This window comes from Haliaeetus albicilla, chromosome 13, assembly GCF_947461875.1.
Source record: "Haliaeetus albicilla chromosome 13, bHalAlb1.1, whole genome shotgun sequence".
NCBI lineage: Eukaryota > Metazoa > Chordata > Aves > Accipitriformes > Accipitridae > Haliaeetus > Haliaeetus albicilla.
In genome coordinates, this window is record NC_091495.1 from 31,157,980 (window position 1) to 31,179,832 (window position 21,853).

The 21,853-nt window shown below is 37.9% G+C and overlaps 1 protein-coding gene across 10 annotated transcripts in view; it reads right to left on the reverse strand.

Annotated features, from left to right (window-relative positions):
* Window positions 1-21,853, reverse strand: part of RYR2 (ryanodine receptor 2) — a 456,061-nt gene that overhangs the window by 307,995 nt on the left and 126,213 nt on the right. For all 10 annotated transcript variants that reach the window (XM_069800675.1, XM_069800669.1, XM_069800667.1 and 7 more), the window contains exon 3: window positions 15,035-15,139. In XM_069800675.1, coding sequence (XP_069656776.1) covers window positions 15,035-15,139 — 105 coding nt within the window. The remainder of the gene's footprint in view (window positions 1-15,034; window positions 15,140-21,853) is intronic.

Here is a 21,853-nt window from a genome sequence, read left to right on the forward strand (position 1 = left end):
AGTTAATGGAGATATTTGTTATATGGCTATTTTCTCCTGTTGTCCAGGAATTATTTCTGTCTGTATTTCAGTGCTTTTCTAATATAATTGGATCAGAGTGGGGGGGTGAGACTGTGACATCCAGAGGAAAACAAGGACATTCTAGAACTAATGTTACTAAAGGAGGAAAGAACAGTCAGATATTAGTGACAGGAACCAGGCTGTATATTGATCAATCAGTTCTGCTCCAAAGTTAAGATCTTCTGTCAGTAACAGAAATGAGACAACAGTGTATAAAAACTATCAATCCCACAGATGTGGAAATAATACGCAGCAGATCAAAAATGACAACATAAATGAAGGAAATAAAGGCTAACAAAAGAAATTTTAAAAAAATAACTAGGAAAAAAAAGTTATTCCTATGCAAAAGAAACAGATATCTGTCTTTTATTGCTGTACTCTGAAATTAGTGCAAAAATCAGTGTCAGGTTTATATTAGAAAGATAATTAATTCAATGCATACTGCTCTACTTATTAAAAAACCAATGAACTATGCAAAGGGGCAACAGAAGTTGGTTGCACCAAGCTGCAAAACAAATGAAACTTTTAGCTAAGCATTTCCTCATGGACTGAAGTTTTCACTTAGAAAGGAGTGAATGTTATGTGTTTGTATCACTCCCTTTAATCATCACCTTCCTGATCTCATTTTCAGGAAGCTCTTTCCAAATCCCAGCTACAGTAGGGTTCCTTCATACTTGGCTCTCTCAGTCTGACTTCTTGATTAGTCTAATCTTGCCCGCAGTCTGAACTGATCCATAATGCCAAAAGAAAACCAGGAAACTAATGGAAATGAAAAATCCACCCAGAAATAAGAGGCAAAATTGCTGAAAGTTCCCTTCATGAAATGCAGTTAGACTATAAAAAGGAGATGGCTATGAACCGAACGTTTCTAATTGCTTTAAATACATGCAGAATAAGGATGAGATAAAGAATTTAGAAAATGTTCCCTACTGTATTGTACTCAAACCACTAGCGGTATTTGTAGCCTCCAAATCCTCAGGAGATTTGCATTTCAAGTTACAAGGAAAGCCCCTAAACGCTGTTCTATCCATGAAAGGTTTCAAAGAGTGGCCTGTGGTAAAAGACATTCTGAACAAGACAATCGATGCTGGGGGGGTGGGGGTGGAGAAGAAGAAGAAAAACAAAACAAACAAACAAAAAAAAAAAAAGAAAAAAAAAGAAAAAAAAAGGTCAGAAATGCTTTCCTAAATGTTTTAGCTTATAACAAGAGAATTTTTCTATTTCACTGATAAACTGTATGAAGCTGAAATGATCAAATTCTACTGTGAAGACCAACAAATCAGTTTATTCCATTAATCCCTTCCTTGAGCTTTTAAATGTCCTAAAGAGATCTCTGTGTTAAGGTATTATTTTCTCTACTGTTTTACATCAAGCCAGAAAAATCCTGATATCATCTATGAAAGTGATTACGATAGTAGGAAAAGTCACTGGGATTTCAGAAGAAATCTCAGTAGAAAGACTATCACATGCACTCTTTCTCTTCTCAACCCATGCCATGGTATCCATGAGTTGAGAATGGACTAGGCAAACTAGGTAGGTTCAGACATCCAAGCTACTAAAAGGCTAAACAGTGTGCAATCTTGAATTGGAGAAAGTCTGTGTTTGAACTGTCATTTCCACACAAAGGTCTCAGTTCCCTAATAAAGTTTTATTTTCTACTTTGCAGCTTCTTGCAATACTCAGAGAGTCACAAGAAGCACTGGAGTCTCATACTTGCTGCAGTAATAGCATATAAGAATGCTTCCTATATGTTATGTTCCTCAGTGGAGACACACTATAAAAAGGCTGTGCAATGTCAAGTCTGGATATAGAGAATGTAGGGCTACAACATCAAGTCAAATGAATGGGTTAGTTGTAGCATTCACTGTCTGAAATATGTACCAAAAGATTGAAAGATATGTGTTAGCACCTTCCAGTATGCAATTAATGATATAATCAATTTACTGGTCTTACACGCTTACCTGTGAAACAATAGGACTATTTTTCCTATCCGAACATAAGTGCAAATAGAAAAGAGTTCACATCAAGTTCTGTAGGTTTGGTTCATGGCATATTCCTCCCAAATTAATAGAAACATTGAGAACTTTTTCCTTGATCTCACAAAATTTGAATGAAACTACAGAATGTTCATCAATCCCCAACAACAGAATAAGTTACTTGAAGAAGAAAAAAAAAATTCAGCAACATAATATTTCACAAAATTTAGTGAACTACCAAAGTAATCAGATAAGAATACTTGTGATCTGAAATGAATGATTCTCAATACCAAGATACTCAGATTACTCTGTTTAAATACTTGATTTCTGTGTAAAAAGCTCTAAAAATATTTTAGCATTTATTAAGCTATCCAAAACACTGCATTTACAAGTATAGGAGAGGGAGGGGGAAAAAAAAAAAAAAAAGTAGATTCACTGTGGATGAAACATTTAAACATTAAGTCAATTTTCCTCAAATTTTCACTGGGAAACTTGAATGGCAGAATTTCAAAAACCTATCAAACACCATCCCTAAAAAAATAACAAACAGTAAAGTCTCTCACCTACATACTTTAGACAGTTCCAGGACTTGGGAAAAATGATCTGCTAAATATTCAGTTCAAGAGTTGTTGACTCCAGTTTCAAGCCAAACTGGGAAAGGACTCGGAATTTTGCAGTGTGGGGGATCACTACAGAAAGAGAACCATGGTCTTTCTTCTCAGCAGGGCCAAACACTGGCTACCTGATGTGTTCCTTGGAAGATCTCCAAACCCACCGACAAGTTCTTTCTTTGAAATGAAGGCATTGCATTTCACTAAGTAATGTACCTAAAAAAATAGTGGCACACAGCTGAGGGGAGAGAGTAAGAAACCTCACCTGAAATGCCTTGGAACAGGCAAAGGATTTATCAGTTACTGACATTATTACAATTTGGAAAAATGCACAATTTCTTTTGCAGAAGTAAAGCTATACACAGTAAACTGCTTATAAGCTAACAAATGAACATCACCTGGAAATGGTATTTTACAAAAAGACCAAAAATGCACAAATATCCAGTTAACTAAAATAGTCTGCTGCTAAAAGACCTACATATACACTAAGTTACCTCAACTTCCAACATCAAATAATCACCTCTAAAAAAATTGTGAAAAAAAATTATTTCCAAATTTGTCCCTTTCCTTCTTCTCTGTATGTACTGTTATCTTCTGTGACTCATCCCAATATTTTTTAAATAGAAACTTCTTTCAAGAAAAGTAAGTGTTCTGCATATTTATCAACAGACTCTCGGCTTCCAAAGGCTGCTTCAGGAGTGGAAGCTGCGTGTACTGCCATAATTACAAGCACATGCCACACCATCAGCAGTACCTGCACAAACAAGCATTAAGCACAAAAATCATATACAATAATACAGGACTTCATAAACCAAATGAATTAGGTCTAAAGCAGATGACAAAACCCAACCTAACAGAAGTCAGGGTTACTGGTAGCAGCCTGAATGCCCCCTGTTCTTTTCAAGTTTCTCTGCTTTGCTCTGCCTATTTCAAAGTACACTCTTTCCACAAGGAACAGTAAGGAGTGAGCTTTTGCTACCATCACATGAAAAAGGAAAACAAAGTCTTATCTATTTATGACAGAGAGAATGACAATTATTTGGAGGACTAAAGGGCAACTAACTGTCTAACCAGCAAACACTGGAAAAGGCTGCGGCCTAGGCAGAAAAAGGAGACTGCTAGGGAAAAGAAAGACAATCTTCAGAGCCCAGCAACTATCTCTTGTTTATCAAAAAGCCATTTATGGATCAAGATCAAAGGCCTTACAAAAGCAATGAATGAGGGGATAATACCTCCCCTTCTCACTCACCATGTTGACAGTACTCTAAAAGCACAGGTTTCAATTTTAATTTCAAAACTAAAGGACAGATACCTACAAAGAGCTCAGGAAGAGTCAAAAAGAGCATACTCCCTTTTTCTAACCTAAATCTATGTGTGTGTGTATACATATATATATATATATGTATATTTAACAGGCATGCTTTTGAAGTGGAAGGCCTCAATCCAGACTGCCTGCAGGAACTCAGCAGGAGCCAGCCGAGATCCTGTAGACACTCCAAAATGGAGCCTGCTGGTGCGGGACCCGCTACCCGTCACAGAGACAAGAGGCGACTCGGCGGGCTGGCAGCACCGGCAGCCACCATCGGCCGGCCGCTCCCTTCCCAGCCGTGGCTGCCCAGGAGCCTGCGGTCCCAGCCCTTGCTGGGACAAGGCCCTGGCCCTAGAATGGCAGCTCAAACGCTCAAAACTAAAATCCAGGTTTAGGCAAGGCTGGGTGATCCTGACACACAGCGAGGCAAGATCTTGGTTTATAGTTCCCATCGAGTTCTGAGCTCATCCCAAGCCCTGCAGCCCTGCTGCTCTGAGGTGAGCTTAGCTGAGGTGGATGATCCTGCCATTCAAGAAGGCGGGATAGTGCCCCTGTGAAGAGCCGGGGTTCACGGCCTCTGCCGCGCTCACAGGTTCCAGCCTGGGCTATAAATCAGGCACCTGGAGCCCCGAGGCAGAATCTCACCTCCGTGAACAGAGCTGCTCCCTGTTCTCAGCCTTCCTCTCTTCACTTGCACCCCTGGTCCTACACCCCCTCCCTTCTTTCACTTCCCTTCTCCCCGTCCCCAACTCAAGGGTTGCTGCCATCCTCATAAGTAAATTAAAAATGGTAATTCTCTATGATGAGAGAGAAACAAAAAACAAATCTGCCTGTTAACTTTAGACCTGCAGTAGTGTAACTCTCACACAATAGTAGTCCTTATATACTTAAAATAGACTGATGCATTCACCTGCTTGGAAGGCTTTGATTTTACTACTGTTACTGAAACAGAATGTTTGATGGCTCTCTGGCACGACCTTCCAAACCCAGAAACCATACCTTCTCAGTGAATCAACACTACCACAGTCACTAAGGAATGGATGGGCATCAAAAGAAATCATTTTTCCACAGACAAATAGTTGTTTGGTGTGAAATAACACATGTTCTCACCAGACCTGACATTTTTGTAAGATAATGTAGATTCATTCAGTGATGTAGCTACCATGGATTCAAATTTCTTATTGCCATGGGGAGATGCAGTTAGATACATGCAGATGTATCCTCATGCTTATAGTACCTATCCAGACCTGTTCAGTGACAATGTTCAGTGACAACCATCAGGAAATCATGCACGTTGATCACCAACTCCGACACACCACACAAGCAACACAGAGGTGAACCCTGCTCCTCCCCAAAATCAATTCCTTCCCATGTCCTGTTCAGGACAGAAATGTAGTCTGTTCAGTCCTACTCAGTCTCACAATCGTAGCTCTATCTCTATTTTTCTTCTAAATGCTTTCATGTTGCTGCTGTTGAAATGTTACCCCTTTGGGGAGGACTATTCACATCCACACTTGAACAATACAGAAGTCAATGATGCATATACAGCATCATTTGTATCAAAAGCACCCCAAGGTGTCGAACCCCGCAAGATAAGGAGAGTTATAAACACAATTGCATTAAGAAAATCTTGACTGAATTTCAAGATTAGGGTGGTTTTTGTTTTTTTTTTTTTAATTACCAGCAAAGGTGTTGGCACGGTACCTCCTGGAGGATCAGCACACTGAACACATTTCAGGAGGAAGAATCCCCTGTGCAACCTTCCAGCTGCAGCTGCTTTGAGGTCCTACGGAGCTGCCTGATAGCAGACCGCTTTCTTGTTAGGCAGTACTGCGCACACCATTAACATTTTCCACGCTCCCAGCTTGTATAGCACTGCTATGCATTTCCTACACTGATAGCATTTTGCATCAGCCATCTATATATTCTTTAGACCTGCTATTATAAGCCACTAAGATGAGACAAAGGATCCCTCTGGTTTTGAAATTTTGCATCCACCTAGCCAAATATTGCAGAAAACTATCCCTACAAGAAGCCATTATAACACAAATGTAGATTTGGAGAATTTTCATATATATTATGAGATGTTTACATGGTGTCATAAACAATCTGTTTAAAAATATTGTATAATTATTCTTTCCATTCTCAATATAATTGTAAAACTATAACTTTCATTTTTGCCAAGTTAATTTAATGTAAGCTCTTGGGCTTTACAAATAATTTGGATTACAGCTGTGTGCATTGCAAAAGAAGAAGAAAATACAATATTTGAGTATCACACTATGCAGGCCTTGCCTCAGCTGTGAGATTAATGTAAAGTTGCACTTTAGACAGTCATTAATAGGAGAGCTGTAACAGACAAGAATTGGATATGATCATGAACAATTCATATTTTGAAGCACTTTCTACTAAGCTAAAGTATCAAGTTTTTGTATTTTCAAAAGAATTATGCTAATTTTTACCAAAAAAAGTTAACGAGGTTAAGGCAAACAGTAAAAAGACAGTGACTAAAATCACTTAGGCAAGCTTAATTTCAGTCCATTCCTGTCACTGTCTTACAACACAGCCTTCCACATGTCCATTCCCTTTTCAACATCAACTCTGCCTCATTCGACATGTAGAAGAGAGGGTGGTCACTTACTATTTTATTTCATCCCAGCTCTGTGTGCAACCATTGTACTGAATACTGATAAAAATACCTCTTCTAAAGACGTAACTATTAAATGCATCAATTTTATGATGTTCACTACTGTAATGCTAATCTCACAAATATTAACTCTATTTTCATAATACCCCAGATGACATATCAATACATTTAAAGAGTAGCTTTCATCAGCTACAACTCAACACCTGCACAAATCGGTCCTGAGGTATGAAGACATACAAAACCAGAAAAAATACAACTAGCAATCACTGCTTAGCTTACCGATTGTAACTGCTTAGCTGGACTGACCTTGTTTAAAAACTCGGTGTATTAATAGCTTTGGAGGACAATCCCATAGCATTAAGAAAATGAGTGGTTTAAGAGACTATCATCTCGGCTTTACATAGGACTGCATAGCAAAACTGAGACTCTTCAGCATTCTGGACAGCATTTGATTGTGAGGATTTGGGGGGTTTTATCTTTTTATCTTGTATTTTGCCTAAATACCATTTAGTATATAATTTCCAACCATTGCAACAAATGATTTTTGTGGTTCTAAAGACAAATTTAACTGTACCATTTTCGCTTTCTCTGTGCTTAAATTTCATTAAAAAAAAAAAAAACTACAAAAAAAACCTACAAAAAAAAGAAAAAGAAAACCCAACTCTTCCTGGACTTAACAGGGAATCTTTACTGAATGGCATCAGTATGTTGCCATCTTTTATGTTAACTAGCTATAGGTTATAGATGGCAAGGGCATAATACTTATGGAATTGACTCGTAAAAAGCAGAGAAACAGACAATCCGCTTATTATCTCATTCAAGCTAAAAGCTCCCCAGCACACCTTGAGTCCCCCATCCTAATCTCCCTGCCAACATTTCTCAGCTGTCCTCATGGCAGCTCATTACATCAAAGTGCCAGTTCCAGTGACTTCCACACCGGTCATTTTCAGTAGGTAGCTTTTTGTCCAGCTATTCTCAGCTTCTTTCCTAGGACCACATGGAATCTGAACCGATTCTTGTTTTAATCCTTGTGTCTAGTCCACTTCAGTGCTGTGCAAAGCTGCAATCTCAGGGAAAGGTGAGGTCATCTTTACCTAATCTCCCCCTCAAATGCATAGCTTTTCCCTTCCACTTCAATGGCAGAATTGAATTGGCTCTGGTTCTCCCTGAGTGTTCCAAAAACATCATCTTGCACATCAGTTTTCTGCTTTTAGCACCAGTGTCCAGCTTCAGACGGGTTTACAGAATACCCAAAACTATCAAACAGAAGCCTACTTCCAGCTCTGAACTTTGATCTCTTTGAGAATGGCCCAAGTCCAATCAAGGAGCAGATCTGAGAAACTCCAGCACATTCATTTACATGAAGTCTTCATGCTGCATTTGTTCTAAGCGCTTGAATGTCTTTACTGAGAAAGAAAATGTGAAATAAGGTACTTTGTCTTCCCCCCCCCCCCCCCTCCCCGCCCCCATGTAGGACCATGCCTCAGGAGTTGACAGTGGCATTGACAAGAGTTTCACATCCTCATTACCAGGAAGACAGGAGAGAATATCCAAGCACAGAAAATCTCCATGGCATACAGTAGTAGAAAAGCACAGCTGCTGTGCAAATACTGGGAAAAAAAATGCAGAAAACTGCACATAGAAGTGTTCAGCAGACAATATGGCAACTAAGATCAATTTGCAGAAAACTAGCAAAGGATTTAACCCTACATTTCATTTTGCATAAAAGTAAACATTTCAAGCACATTAAGGCAAATGGGAGCCAATTTTTTTTTTCTACATAATGAAGTCTAGGAAGACAAATAGCAAAAAAGACTTCAAGTTTACTCCGAGTTTTTCAGTCAGAAAGTAAAGAACAAATACAGTGTGATTTCCTGAATAAGCGCCTAAAATCATCTCAATATAAATGATAGAGAGCTCTGCACTACCCTGATGTATTCTAGTACATTGCATATGGTGTCACCCAAAATACAGAAATTGTAATTACATATACATTCACTTTCTTGCTACAGATGACACACAAAGAAATCTTTACTTATTTCAGTAGTACATTTTTTCTAGTAAGCAATCAAACAGCTGACACTTGATATGAAAGGGCACAAAAGCAACTGAGAGAAATACATCTGGTTCCATATAGTATAAGTGAGTTTGGTGCATCTGTCCTGCAAGAGTCATTAAAACACAATACCAACAAAAGCACGTTACACTCCAAGTGCAGCTGATTTTACTAGCGAGCAATGCACGTAGCACGAAGCCTAGGCATTAGCAGAGGAATTGAACTTTCCACCCACTTTGCTGATAAAATTGAAAAAAAAAAAAAAAACCAAAAAAAAAAACCCCAAACCAAACCACCAAACCCCATAGCAGTCTCATACTCTTCTATATATACCTGAACAAAAAAAGCCCAGGCACACATCTCTTGTTGGCAGAACAAAACACAGATCGGCAAATAGGAGCTCCAGAAGCTCTCACCAGAATAGGTGCCTCTTACTCTATACCCTCCCAAGGAAATGAGATTTTGCTGTGAATGGATGGTACAACAATAAAGTTGGGATGGCTTGGCACTCACTCCTCTTCTGGTAGATCAGAATGAAAAGAATGCTTTACCACTGCTGACAGAAATAATTAAAGCTGCTGCTGCGAAAGACAGTTTACCAAGAGTTCTCAATCACTCCAATGAAAAGCTATGCAGTTAACAACAATCCTTTGCACGGGATACATCATCTCTCATCCACATAGGGATGCACACCATACCGGCAAGTGAAAGCAAGTCACGTACCCTGTGTATTTGTATGTGTCATATAGATTATTTATCTCGTCTATTCACCAGGGTATGGCATGTAACATACAATCTGGAGTCTTCAAATTTCAGTGGCCTGATTTATGATAATTATCACAGAGGACTATAAAAGACATCACAAGGCAAAAGAGTAGTGCGTTATTTATGTCATGAGACTACTGGATATATTTCAGAAAACCCAAGCAAAGCAAGTATAACTCAAGGAATCACAAGCTCTTATTAGTTTCAAAAGAAAAGCGGGTTTTTGTACTAGCCAATACAAAAGATATGTGACTTTGTGCTTGTTCACTTATAGTAGAATGTCCTTTAAATGCCAAGCTAATTTGATTTCCTGTACCTAGTCACTGTACCCAAAACTTTTTATCTCTTTGAAGTAATAAATGCATTAGAATAGAACAAAAATTCAAACTAGCCACTTGTTATATAAATAGAGATAGTAGCAGTTTCGAATCCTCAAATTCTCCCTTTAGAAAAAAATCATTTATAATGAAGCATATGAAAAAAATACCTTTGAAATGTATTTCAAATAAGAGTTTGTAGGAATAGCCTTTATGAAGGTTACCTTACACTTCATTTTAATTTGCATACCCTCTCGGCAATTTTTTATTTTAATAGCTATTTTTTTTATGCAGTGTGTTTGCTTGAGGATGATTTCAAAAAACTTTCAGACAAAGGTCTAAATAATTTCCTGAGGCAACTGAGACTAAAAAAATATCTGATGTTTTTCCATATCAAATATGTCTGGACACCTTTTCTTTCAGCAGCTCTAGAACTGTTACACAATAGAAAAGTGACTTGGTGGAGAATTTTGTAGAATCTGGAAAATTCACCTGCATGTCATCAATAGAAACTTAAAGTAGGTAAGCTTGCTCAGAAGTATGCATGCTGGCCCTGATTTTGGCCAAGAAACTGATAGTAACCAGCATCATCACCTACTTTGCCTGCTATATATCATGGCTGAAATCCACACGGTGGATCTAAAGGTACCAGTCGTTGTAAAAACTTTTATGCATCATCAGTATCAGCAAGACATGATATACTGAAAATAAGAATTAAGGCAGGCAATCCCTGGATATATAGGCAGGACAGTCCAAGTAGGACAAATAGAAATCATTTTCCTTGTTATAAAAGGTGAGACTGGTAATAGCATACCATGTACAGGTCTGTTGTCTAACTTTTATGAAAAAGATGTTTAAAACTCAAAACTGAAAGAAGCCACAAAATTATAAATCCCTTTCTCACACCTGAGACCTGGCAACTTCCTTCCCATGTGCCTGTGGCACCTCTTCTGAGCAAAAGACAGCAGTGCAGAAGGTACACCAGCACAAGAGCAATTGATGGTAATGTAAAACAGCCAACTTTGCCTTCCTTTCCTCCTATAGGGATGTAAATTTAGGGCCCTTTCTCCTACCCAATATCTATCACATCTGGAAGAACATATCTACCCTTGTTTCTAATATTGTTTATATTGTCCAGAAATCTCAGAAGTTACTGAATACAAGAGTACTAATGGATAGATAGCCAGGCTTCATTTCCTAAGAAAATTAGGGCAAATTTCCAGGAACTGATTTGACTACGGCATTTCAGCACTTTCACAAGGAGAAAGTACTAAATGGTAGAGCTCTTGAATCTAGCAAAGGAAGATCTGATTAAAAAAAAAAAAAACAAAGCACAAACAAACAAAACAATGAATAATCAGAGTAAAAAGAATCAGAAGCAAAACACAGTTACAACATCTTCTGGTGATTGTTCCTAAATTATTCCGGAAAGCCATGGATTTGCTTTCTCAGGATCATTCAGTCTGATAAGCTTTAGTGAAAAACAAGGCACTGGGCTCTGAAGAGGGCTCACTGGAAAAATTTAACGACCAGGCTAAGAACAGAGGACCTGAAGGTTTTTTCTGGTCTTAAATGCTTTACAAAAACCTAAGGATTTCCATTTTCATATTTTACCTGTTTTTCTAATAATAAAAAGTTACGCTCAAAAACCAAGTCAAAATAATTACTATAATACCTGGGCTGTAGGCCCATCTAGGGCAGAGCGGCCATAATTCTGCTTGCCTAAGAGACCGGGGGCCATACTCTGGGCACACATGTAATGATAGTCTTCATTTATGTGATTATTTACTATTCTCTTTCCACAGGATTCCTCCCTTTTTCCTTCCCTTTTTCTGGTTCATTTCTGTGGATGAACTAACAATAAAAGTAGTACATGCATATAGCACTCAAGTCCCCAGCAAAATCAAAAATTTACCTGTTTAAAATGAAAAGCGTAAATAATGCTGCCTGAACAAACAAAACAGGTTGTGGTTTTATTTTTTAAACCAAAAGCATACAAGCTATGAATTTCAATGTTTTAATAAACTGCCAGAGCCAAGCATAGTATTTTAACGGGAAATGATAAAACCTCAGAGCACAAAGTAACTACTCAGTGCCTAGGGCTAGAAGAAACCAAGCGCTACACACATTCTTTCTTACGAAATTTCACTCATGTTCCACTGTTGCTTTGATACTAGCATTTAGCTGATTCAGGAGAGAGAAGCAGGTATACTTAGATAGATGGATCACTAATCTCATGAAGTATGGAAATACTCATTTTGGGATTCTTGCACTAAAAAGGTAGGTATTTATTGCAGAGGTAATCTTGCACATTTAGTACATCCTAATAGAGAATTAAAATTAAATCCAGTTAGTGCACATAGTTATTCTTTCTTAAGAACAAGGAAAGCTGTATATGGTTCTGACTCAAGTCAGCATGAGATTTCATTCATATTACTCAACCATTTCATTACTGCTGACTTACCTGTTACATAATAAGAATAGCTATTATATAAACATAGCATTCAAGAGATTACACACCACAAAAAGCAAAGAAGCACAAGGAGACCACTTTTAAACACAGCAGCCTTAATGATTTCTAAGGTAATGAAAATTAATGGAGGACTGAAAAGACGTCTTTTTGCAGGACTCTTTCCATTAGAAAACTGAGGTCATACTGAATCCAGTTTATAGTAACAATCTCTCAAGAAATTGCTATACTTTATTCTCCTAAATGAAAGAAAACACTGTTATTCTAAATAAAAAATTGATGCTGCTCCAGGAAGATAATAGTGCTTCAGATGTATGCACAAAATTACCTCTTCTCATAAAACTTAAAGTAACCACATCAGTCATTAAATGCAACACTCACGTGTTCTAACAGTTACTTCAAATAGGAAGCTGCCTACGTAAGTACCTACCCTATGATAAATACCTATAAACACAAAGGAAAACTTTATATATTTTTTCATCGAACCTACATACAGATACCAAATATCAGTTCTGTTAATTTATCAGCAAGTACATATTCAGTCATTTTAGTATTATCATTATTTGTGGCTTCCAGAGACTTACCAGAAAGAAAAATAATGACACTGACAACAACATGACCTTGTTCATCTACAAGCTACTATTTTCAAGTTTATTCTCCTCTAATATTAACGTATCAGTATGCAAGAGACACACAGGCGGATTCCTAATACATTTGCACAGAAGGCAGGCAAAATTTGCCGTAGACATATATTCATTATTCAGTGAACACCAGCTGTCTGGGTTGGTATACCTGTAGCTCTGTATCTTCTGCTAGTGTTGGGATTTAAAACGTGTTGAGAGCACAGCAAACTACACTGTAAACAGGTAACAGACACATAATGACCACACTCGGAGACCTTGCTTTATCTTTCTTGTGCGCTTCTCAGAAGACCCCTGAGGACAGAGCACTGTACATCAGTACAACTGCCATCAATCACTTTTCTTTAGGCACAGCTATGAGAGCCCAGAACTCAGACCTTCACGGTTATGCACAGAAAACATCAATAATTGTTTCCAGGAAATACCAGATTACCATCAGGCACGGTTCTTCCAGCTTGGATTATGTAGGTCCCATCAGTCACTGTGCCCTACAAAAAGTCTTTTTCTTTTTCTCCTCACGGTCAGCGCAGAAAATAGTCCAGAACTAGTGCAAATGTTCCGCATGAGACCTCTACAAAGCTCTCTTTAGCCTGCCCTCTTCCCAGCAGAATCCCCAAGCTCACATTTTCTAACCATTCTGCAGAGAACTTGGTTCTTTATCCCGTGTTCTCTAGATGTGATCTCTGTATTAAGAGTATATATTCACTTAACAGTTGGCCCCAAGACTCTGCTAAAGCCAGCCCAACAGAAAATCTGCCAATTTATATTATGATTTTTAAAAAGTTTCAATACTTCGTATTTGAAAATTGAATGGGGTTTTTGTTCACAATATTCTGCCCTATAGCACTACTAGAACACACACTCCTCTACACTTTCTTTAGTTTCTGCTCCTGCCCACATCTGGTGGGAATAAACAGCAAGAAAACTGTTGCTCTACTTCACACATATGGCCATACACAGTTATGACTGCACATCCTTGGGTTTGGACTGTGACTTTTGACATTATGCCTCTTTGTGCCTGTTCTTTTGAATGTATTTATTTTTTTCTCCTGTGGATTTGCTTGCTCTTGGTTTCAGTATTTACAAACTAAGGGAAGAGGGGTACCCATTTAGAAGCATGGTACCACCTGCTTACTCTGGTACCACCTCTTCTCTCAGATGTGCTTTTCATCCTCCTGCTGTTGGAGTTAGTCCTTGGAACAAATTCTCACTGACAGCACGCACTTTGGATCACCTGTGGGACTGCTCCTGGACTTCATTTCCCAAATACCATTTTCAGTCTCAGTGCCTGGCATTTTATGGGACTGACTACTCTATGTTAGTTTAAAGTTTGCTTTCTCAAGGCATTCCCAGAATTATCAGAGGCGTGCCTCTCTCCTGACAGCTTTCTTCAGTGACAGTCTTACAGTTAACCCCTGCGTCTCTTACCTGTGTAACTCCTGGGCCTACAGTCACTCTTCCTCACTTACAGTTTATAGAATTTGAGCTGGAGCATGGCATTCAAACTAACCCTACAGAGTGTATATGAAACACTCAACTACATCATAACAAATCAAATTAATTACACAGCAGAGAATATTAATTACACTACTATGATTTATTTGTAAATACCTAATCGCTAGTCAAACAATTAACATTATCCCTATATCCTTCATCTTCCAGACTGCAAAAATGTGTTAGTTTCCATATTTCTTGTCCACCGAGACTCAATAACATTCTATTTCCAGCTCTAAAGATGAGTTATAGGACATTTTAGCTCAGGCCACAGAGAACAAGTTCATTATTTCCAGAGGAAAACAGTACACATCCAAGTCATTTTAAGACTACTTGACAGTCTCACTTGATACAATCAGAAATCCTCAGAAAGCTTAGCTGTTCTGAAGAAATGATCAAGCTTTATATTTCACATTATGAGATCTCATATTAAAACATTTTTGTAGCTCTGTGCTGACCCACAGCACATTGAAATTGTTGGGAATTTACAACTCTGGCAAGCTTCAGTGAAAGGTGCAAGTGTTTAGAATTTCTCAAAAATCAAACCATTCCTGTAGCAAAGGAGGAAAGTTAAACATAAGGAATTCATGATGCTATAAGCTTGTGCCAGTCATGAAATCCGTGGTACAGTGGGAAAAAAACTGTCGTATTTTGCAAGATGAAAAAAAGTGAGTATTTAATAACTTACCCCTTCTGCCTTTTCTTCTGTGTTAGCCAGCATTTCCTGGAGGGCCCGTACTGACAGAGACTGCTCCAGCACAAAGGTGCAGATGGACAAATCAGGTGGAACATTCTAGGTGAAAGAAAAACATGAGATCACATTAGTGACAGACGTGCTGAACAGCACTTCCAATGCTGCTATTTTCCCTCACTTTCCACAATCTGAAAGACCTACTATACCCTTGAGGCTATGAAAGCCAGCCACATACTGGGCTCCGACAGGTAAGGCTTAGCCAGCAAGCGAAGGGAAGCAATTCTTCCCCTCTGCTCAGCATTTGCAAGCTGACACCTGGGGTACTAGGTCCCCCTCTCGATAAAAGAAATAAACCAATAAACTGCATCAGGTTCAGCAGAGGATCACCATGGCTGTCGGGGCTGGTGCACTCACCCTGCGTGGCTGGGGGACCTGAGCTCGATCAGCCTGGATGGAGGAGAGAGGGGAGAGGGGGATCTGACAATTCTCTTTGCAAATCTAGGGGTGATTACAGGGAAAATGGAAGCAGACTCTTCTTGGAGGTGCTCCTTGAAAGGAACAGAAGCAGCAATTCAAGTTGTACCAAAGAAAATTACACTTAGGTATTAGGAAGAAAAATTCACCCTGGGAGTAGAAAACAGTCAAAGGCTGCCAAGCAAAGCAGTGCAATCTCTCTCTGCTTGGACATTAGCATATGGAACATGTGTCTTAGACATTATGCTCAGATTGTGGGGGAAACAAAATGCAGCCTTTAGGCTACTGGTAGTAGCCAGACCTTATCCTTATGATGGTCTCCAGGTCAAGATGAATTTTCTGCCGCAGAAACATTAGACACTGAGTATCAAGGCCAAGCCAGTAGCTTCTCAGCCTTGCAGGGTGGTATGCTTCACCGTGTTCTGTTCTAAGTGGGATAAAACTAGAGTCATATAAAAATAAATATTTAACTTGTCATGATTGAAAAAAAAGTCATTGAGTTATTGAAAAGCCAATTTTCCAGACTATCATAAAAATTGATAATAACATTGAAACAGGTTTGTAATAGCAATGTCTCAGTTACAAAGTAGCAAAGTAAAATCAGATTTTATGTTGGGATCTTTTCTTCTGTTAATAGAATAATATGCAACTCCTACACACCTTTTCTTGCCTCCAGAAATTCTTTCATGTTCCTTCTCTTTTTCTTTTCATGTTAGTTGCATATTTTAGTTTAGGAATACTTTTACTGACTATTGGAAATCGATTTTTTACACGATGAATGCTTTTACTGCTAAAGCTGTAAAAACTGCACATTTATTCAAAGTGTGTACAGTTTGAAGATGCCTCTTCCAAGGCCTCAAACATTAAATTGTAAAAGGTAGCTGCAAAACCATTTCATTCCCTCTTTTTCAAAAGTTAGTTTACTCAGAATACCTCACACTCTTAATAGCTTATTAAATTGCTGTTCATCACTCCTAACTACAGTAATTCAAGTCTGTTTATTAACTAATAGATCTTTCATTACCTTCCGTTATTTATATTTCAATGAAATTAATGTAAAATGGTATTTTAAATTAAAGTTTTAGCCAGATCAAAAAGCATTAAATAGCATCCCGTTTTGCATGGGATTTTGACTGACTTTTATGCAATGATAGTATTTTTAAGCCAACACTTAGAATCAGGCCTCTACTTACTTGTCAGTCTTCTCATTACCATTTTTCTTTTGTAGTTACTCAGACACTACAACAGTCCTCTTCATACTAGTATTAGGCCAACAGACAACTAATTAGATTCTCTTCAAAACATCCTTGTAATGCAAGTACTACCATAAGCCCTTATTTCATAAAGCAGGAAAGAGAGCACTCAAACATCACGGGTTGCAAGCTGTGGTTTCTGCGCAGTAAACACGAGTGAAATTTTCCATTCTAGAAAGCCTCACAGAAACGAATTGCCTGACAGTCCAGCTTGCCCTCAATTCTCCCCAGTGAAGACTGACTAACAAACAAGAGTCTGAATAAAACAGAAAAAGATGCTCCATAAACTGTGTTCAGAAATGAGCCAAGGCTACATTTTCTCTATCTGTCTGGTTATAAGCAAACATATATATATAAGCAAACAAAGTCTCCATATCAACGTTCCCACTGCTATTACTGTTATTTAAAGCAAGATTTTTGCTCACAGAATATGTCTCACACATACAATTTTGTGACCTATCAAAATTTTTTAGTACTAAACCTACACTGCAAGTCTATACGCTCTAAAATACAGAAAATCCTGCATCATTTCACAGAGTGTTCAAGGCAACATAACTAGAACACTCCTCCTTCATCAGTTCCATTCTCCATTCAGTTCCATTCTCCATTCAGTTCCATTCAGGACAGCCATGAGCATTTTCTTCCCTCCCCATTAAAACTGAGGAATGAAGTCCCAATGAACATTTTTTAGCTATTCTCATAGCAGGTGAGTAAGGCACACTTTGACCAGCCAGAGAGTAATAAAGGAGAACTGTATGAGATCGTCTCGCTTTAATTAAGTGAAAGAGGCACCTTCTCCTCACAGCCTAGCAAAATGTTAGAATCAGTTTCTTTTTCTCAAGACAAAAGGGAAAGCACATTATCCCGCCTCATCTCTGTTGCGTGAAAGCCCAGATTCTCGGTGGCCCTCGGAGAGCAATGTGTTTCCCCTGCGAGCTGAAGGAAGATGCATCTACTGATGCTTGTGGTGAGCATGTGGATCAGCCTCTTCCTCTCCGGCAGTTTCTCACACAAATCTGCTCTACTGAAGATCCGACAGACATGGCTGCATATGGTGTACAACAATTATGGCATGGACATACATGGGGCAGATGCAGAACTGCCAACGTATTTAGCCCAGACAGTTACAGCGCTGCTCACCCCTATACAGTCCCTTTTAATGCTGATGCTTTCGAAGCTCTGGATTTAGAAGACGGGGCTTCAGGTTGGCATACAGACGCAGATCGAAGGTTCCTGTTCTGCACAGCCCGCTCCAAAAAATAATAATTCTGGGTAATTTTTAAACCCTCATTTAAATATATTAAAAATTTATTCACAGTGCATTTTCCATCTCTTCAAAGCACAAAATAAAAATGAGGAAGAAAAAACAGAGTCTTTGCCAGTCCTCTGATTATCTACCTTATCTCCCATATTACCTCACATACAGAGGAAGGAATATGAAAAATAAAGTTATTCTGTGTTATATGGCAGCCTAACATTCCCTATCGAAAGATATCTTCATACAAATTACATAGTGGTTTTTAGTTCCCAGTCTGGAAAGTGACTACATATTCTAGGGACTGCGAGGAAAATCTGTAGCAATCAGTTTGCAATATCAGGCTTTTTTGAGGACAGGTCAAATGTGTAGGCAGGTATTTTAGTGATTGCTTTACTAGATTATGACTACACTACTAAATAATAAAGAAAATATTTTGCTACATGTCTAACAACCACCCACCAATGCACTTTTAATAAATACCAAAACAACCTGTAACTAGCTGGAAATTTTCAGCAGTTTAATGGTAATAATAAATCTTTCATTTGAGAGCAGGACACAATTTATACCCCCCAAAAATGATCAGTGCTCAAAAGCAGGTGCCTCAACAGACATAAATAACCATATTAGTAACCCTCGACTTTCTCTTCCACCTATTTTTATTGTATTCATGTTTGCTGCAGTAACTTTCTAAATGAAGGCATAGAAAAACAGTTCATATTCCAAAAGGGATTTTTTGTTTTGGTTTGTGACAGAATATGTAACGAGGTCCTTGGACAGTCCAGGGGATCTGTATTACTTATCTTTAATCCAAAAGATCAGTGGAAAATTCTGAGAAACAATGGCAGTATTCAAAACAATTTATTTTCAATTTATTCTTGACACATTCGCAAAATCAATTAGATTTTAATGGTTTTTAACATAAAATATACTTGGTAACTTAAAAAGTAAAAAGTAGCAACTCCACTGTTTCTCAGAGCTTAAAATTTTCTCTGCTAGTTCTTGTTTACAAAATTTGTCTTGTCAATTATTTGTCTAGACAATCTAGTCAGTCATAATTACAACCTAATATGCAATTAGCTTGATTAAAAAAATAGATTATTATACAAATAAACTAGAAACTGTATATTAAATTTCAAAAGGAGATTCAGTATTGCTAGGAGAAAAATAACAAATTACTATTAGCTTTTTCTATTGATCCTTCAACATTGTTTGTAATAGCACTGTCAGCAAAATTAAACAAATTAAAATAATGTAATTCTCATCTGCAATTTTTAAAGCATATGTATTACTGGAATAATTGATGGATTATTTAGAAAATTTTTGAATTCTTTATTCTTCCTGCCGTTTTAAACTATATTCATTATGTACACTAGTTTTCTGTAGTAATAGTTGCATAGTAAATTATGCTTTACGCTGTGGGAGGCAGATTTGCAAATTAGATAATCATACCCTTTATTAAAAAGGTGTTTTGAGTAAAGCTTTTGAAATGCTATTGAAAAATTTCTCTAACTCTAGTCCAACCCACAACTGAATCATAGATACTGGATGTATTCATTACGCACCATTTCAGTTTTTAGTGAATTATTATTTACAAGCATACCATACCTCAGTGTGATGACAATGAAAGCAAGAGGCTGAGATGCAAAACTCAGTCCCACTGTCACTACTCTGATGATCACACAGTGCTAACAAGCCACAGTAACGTATGACCTACTCATATAATATGATGCATACAATCTTGTGAATGTAAACTAAACTTCCGCCTCTCATAAGTATTAGTACAAGACTGAAGAAAAATAAATTGCATCAACAAACAATTCTGTCTCTAAGAATAAGCAGCTTTACTTCAGCTTTATTTCTCTTCCTAGTTATTTGCAAGCTTCCTAGTTGTTTTCCTAGGCTCATGGGTTTTTTCCTCTTCTAACAAAATTCCCAATGAAATGGACTTGCAGGTATTTAATCTCTAACTGTATACTAAACATTCGCACACCAGTGCCTAAAAATAAACACCTAAGCAGCCTGATTTACAAAGCATCCACAGTTTGCATCATTGTCAAAAAATGAGATGTGGGTCTTCATAATTTTTTAAAACTAGCGCATTTATTAGATGCCTAACTTTGAGAATCCAAGTAGGAGGATTCAGAAAACTAATTTTAGTACAGAATTTAAGCAAAATATCTGTAGTCCTATTTGTGGGAGTTGCCTGAAAGAAACTGAACCCATCCTCTATTTTCAAATTATATTTGAATTTATACATCTCAGGGTTTTTGGCAGTCCTTTCTACTTAAATGAGATTCTGTCTGGTGACAGTGATGAAACACACTCAATACTACTAAGTAAAAACATCCATTTCTAGGACTGTAAATGGAAGGCATAGCTTTCCATGTTTTCAAGCTTGTCATCGAAAAGTTGGACCCAGTACAGAAATACATGGCTCTGACGACAAGTCCCATCAGCCAAATAGGATGAATCATATTCACCAAATCCCAAAACAGAAAAGACAGAGAATGAATTATGAGTCTTACGGTTTCAGTTCTAGAAGAGAGGACCTTTCAATAACAGTGTCAAGCTTCTGTGTGTTTATCAGTAGCAGACCATGAAGGTTGCTTGGCCACCTCCTACAAAAAACTTCCTTTCAGTTGCTTACAACTCTTTCAGTCTGAAACCATCAATTTCTGTACAAGGCATCTACAGGATATTCCATCTGAAAAAGTTGTTTCCATCAAAAGCAGAGAAGTTTTCAACATTCAAAACTTTTCATATTACTACATCTGAAAACTGTCATGCCCTCATGTTTTTGGAGAAGCAGTTTGACAAGGAAATGGCCTTTTGTCACAAGTATGCTTTTCACTTTTTCTAGGAAAAACTTTGGAAATCCGGTCAAGTTCTACTTCCTGAAAAATGTAATTTTTCACACAGTGAAGAGTTTCTTGTTAACAATTGAAAGCTCTAAAGATTCCTTGTTCACAGGACAGTTGTTTCAAGGTATAAAACTGAAAAACTCACAGGAATACCAGGAGGATTAAATCAGAATAGGGTCTGGAATAAAAAAACAAGGGAAAAGGAGACCAACACAGGGAAAAACAGCCAGTGATGGAACTGAGGTCAGACCCAAATACACTGCAATCAATTCATTTTCAAAGCCTAGAACACAAGACAGCTCCAAGTCCTCAGTGGTTCTTTTGAATCATGTTGATGGCCTATGCCACTACATGCTGATCACCTGTAATATAACATATCTTGTTAATCTGCCCTCTCTTCTTGTGGTCACATATACAAAGTTTCCCTATTTTATGCACATTTCTGAGTGCAGAATTCTCTCATAAATGAAGTGTTAGATTTGACAAATCCATCAGCAAAAAAAATCCTGGTACACTGAACATACTTTCTGCTGACATATCAAAGATAAACACTCATCTACAGTAGTCTATGTCTCATCACGAGGAGTTACTAGTTTTTATCCCCATATGAGTTAGCACAACAGTGAAGACCAAAATCCTTCCCTAGTCTTATTTTCAGATAGTGAATGTCATCTGCTGGTCACAGTGGAACAGTTCATTGGCAAAGGAAAACACACTACCTGAAACTTAAGCTGTACAAACTGAAGGTTGTCCTGGTTTCAGCTGGGATATTAAACCGTTCTTCTTTTTCCCCGATTTTCTCCCCCATCCCACTGGATGGGGGGGAGTGAGTGAGCGGCTGCGTGGTGCTTAGTTGCTGGCTGGGGTTAAACCACGACAAAGGTATAACAGCATTCAGAAGGAAACTGCTTCTTTGGCTTTTCACCCCTCAAATCTCTTTTAAAAATCGATAAGAAAACTATTTCCA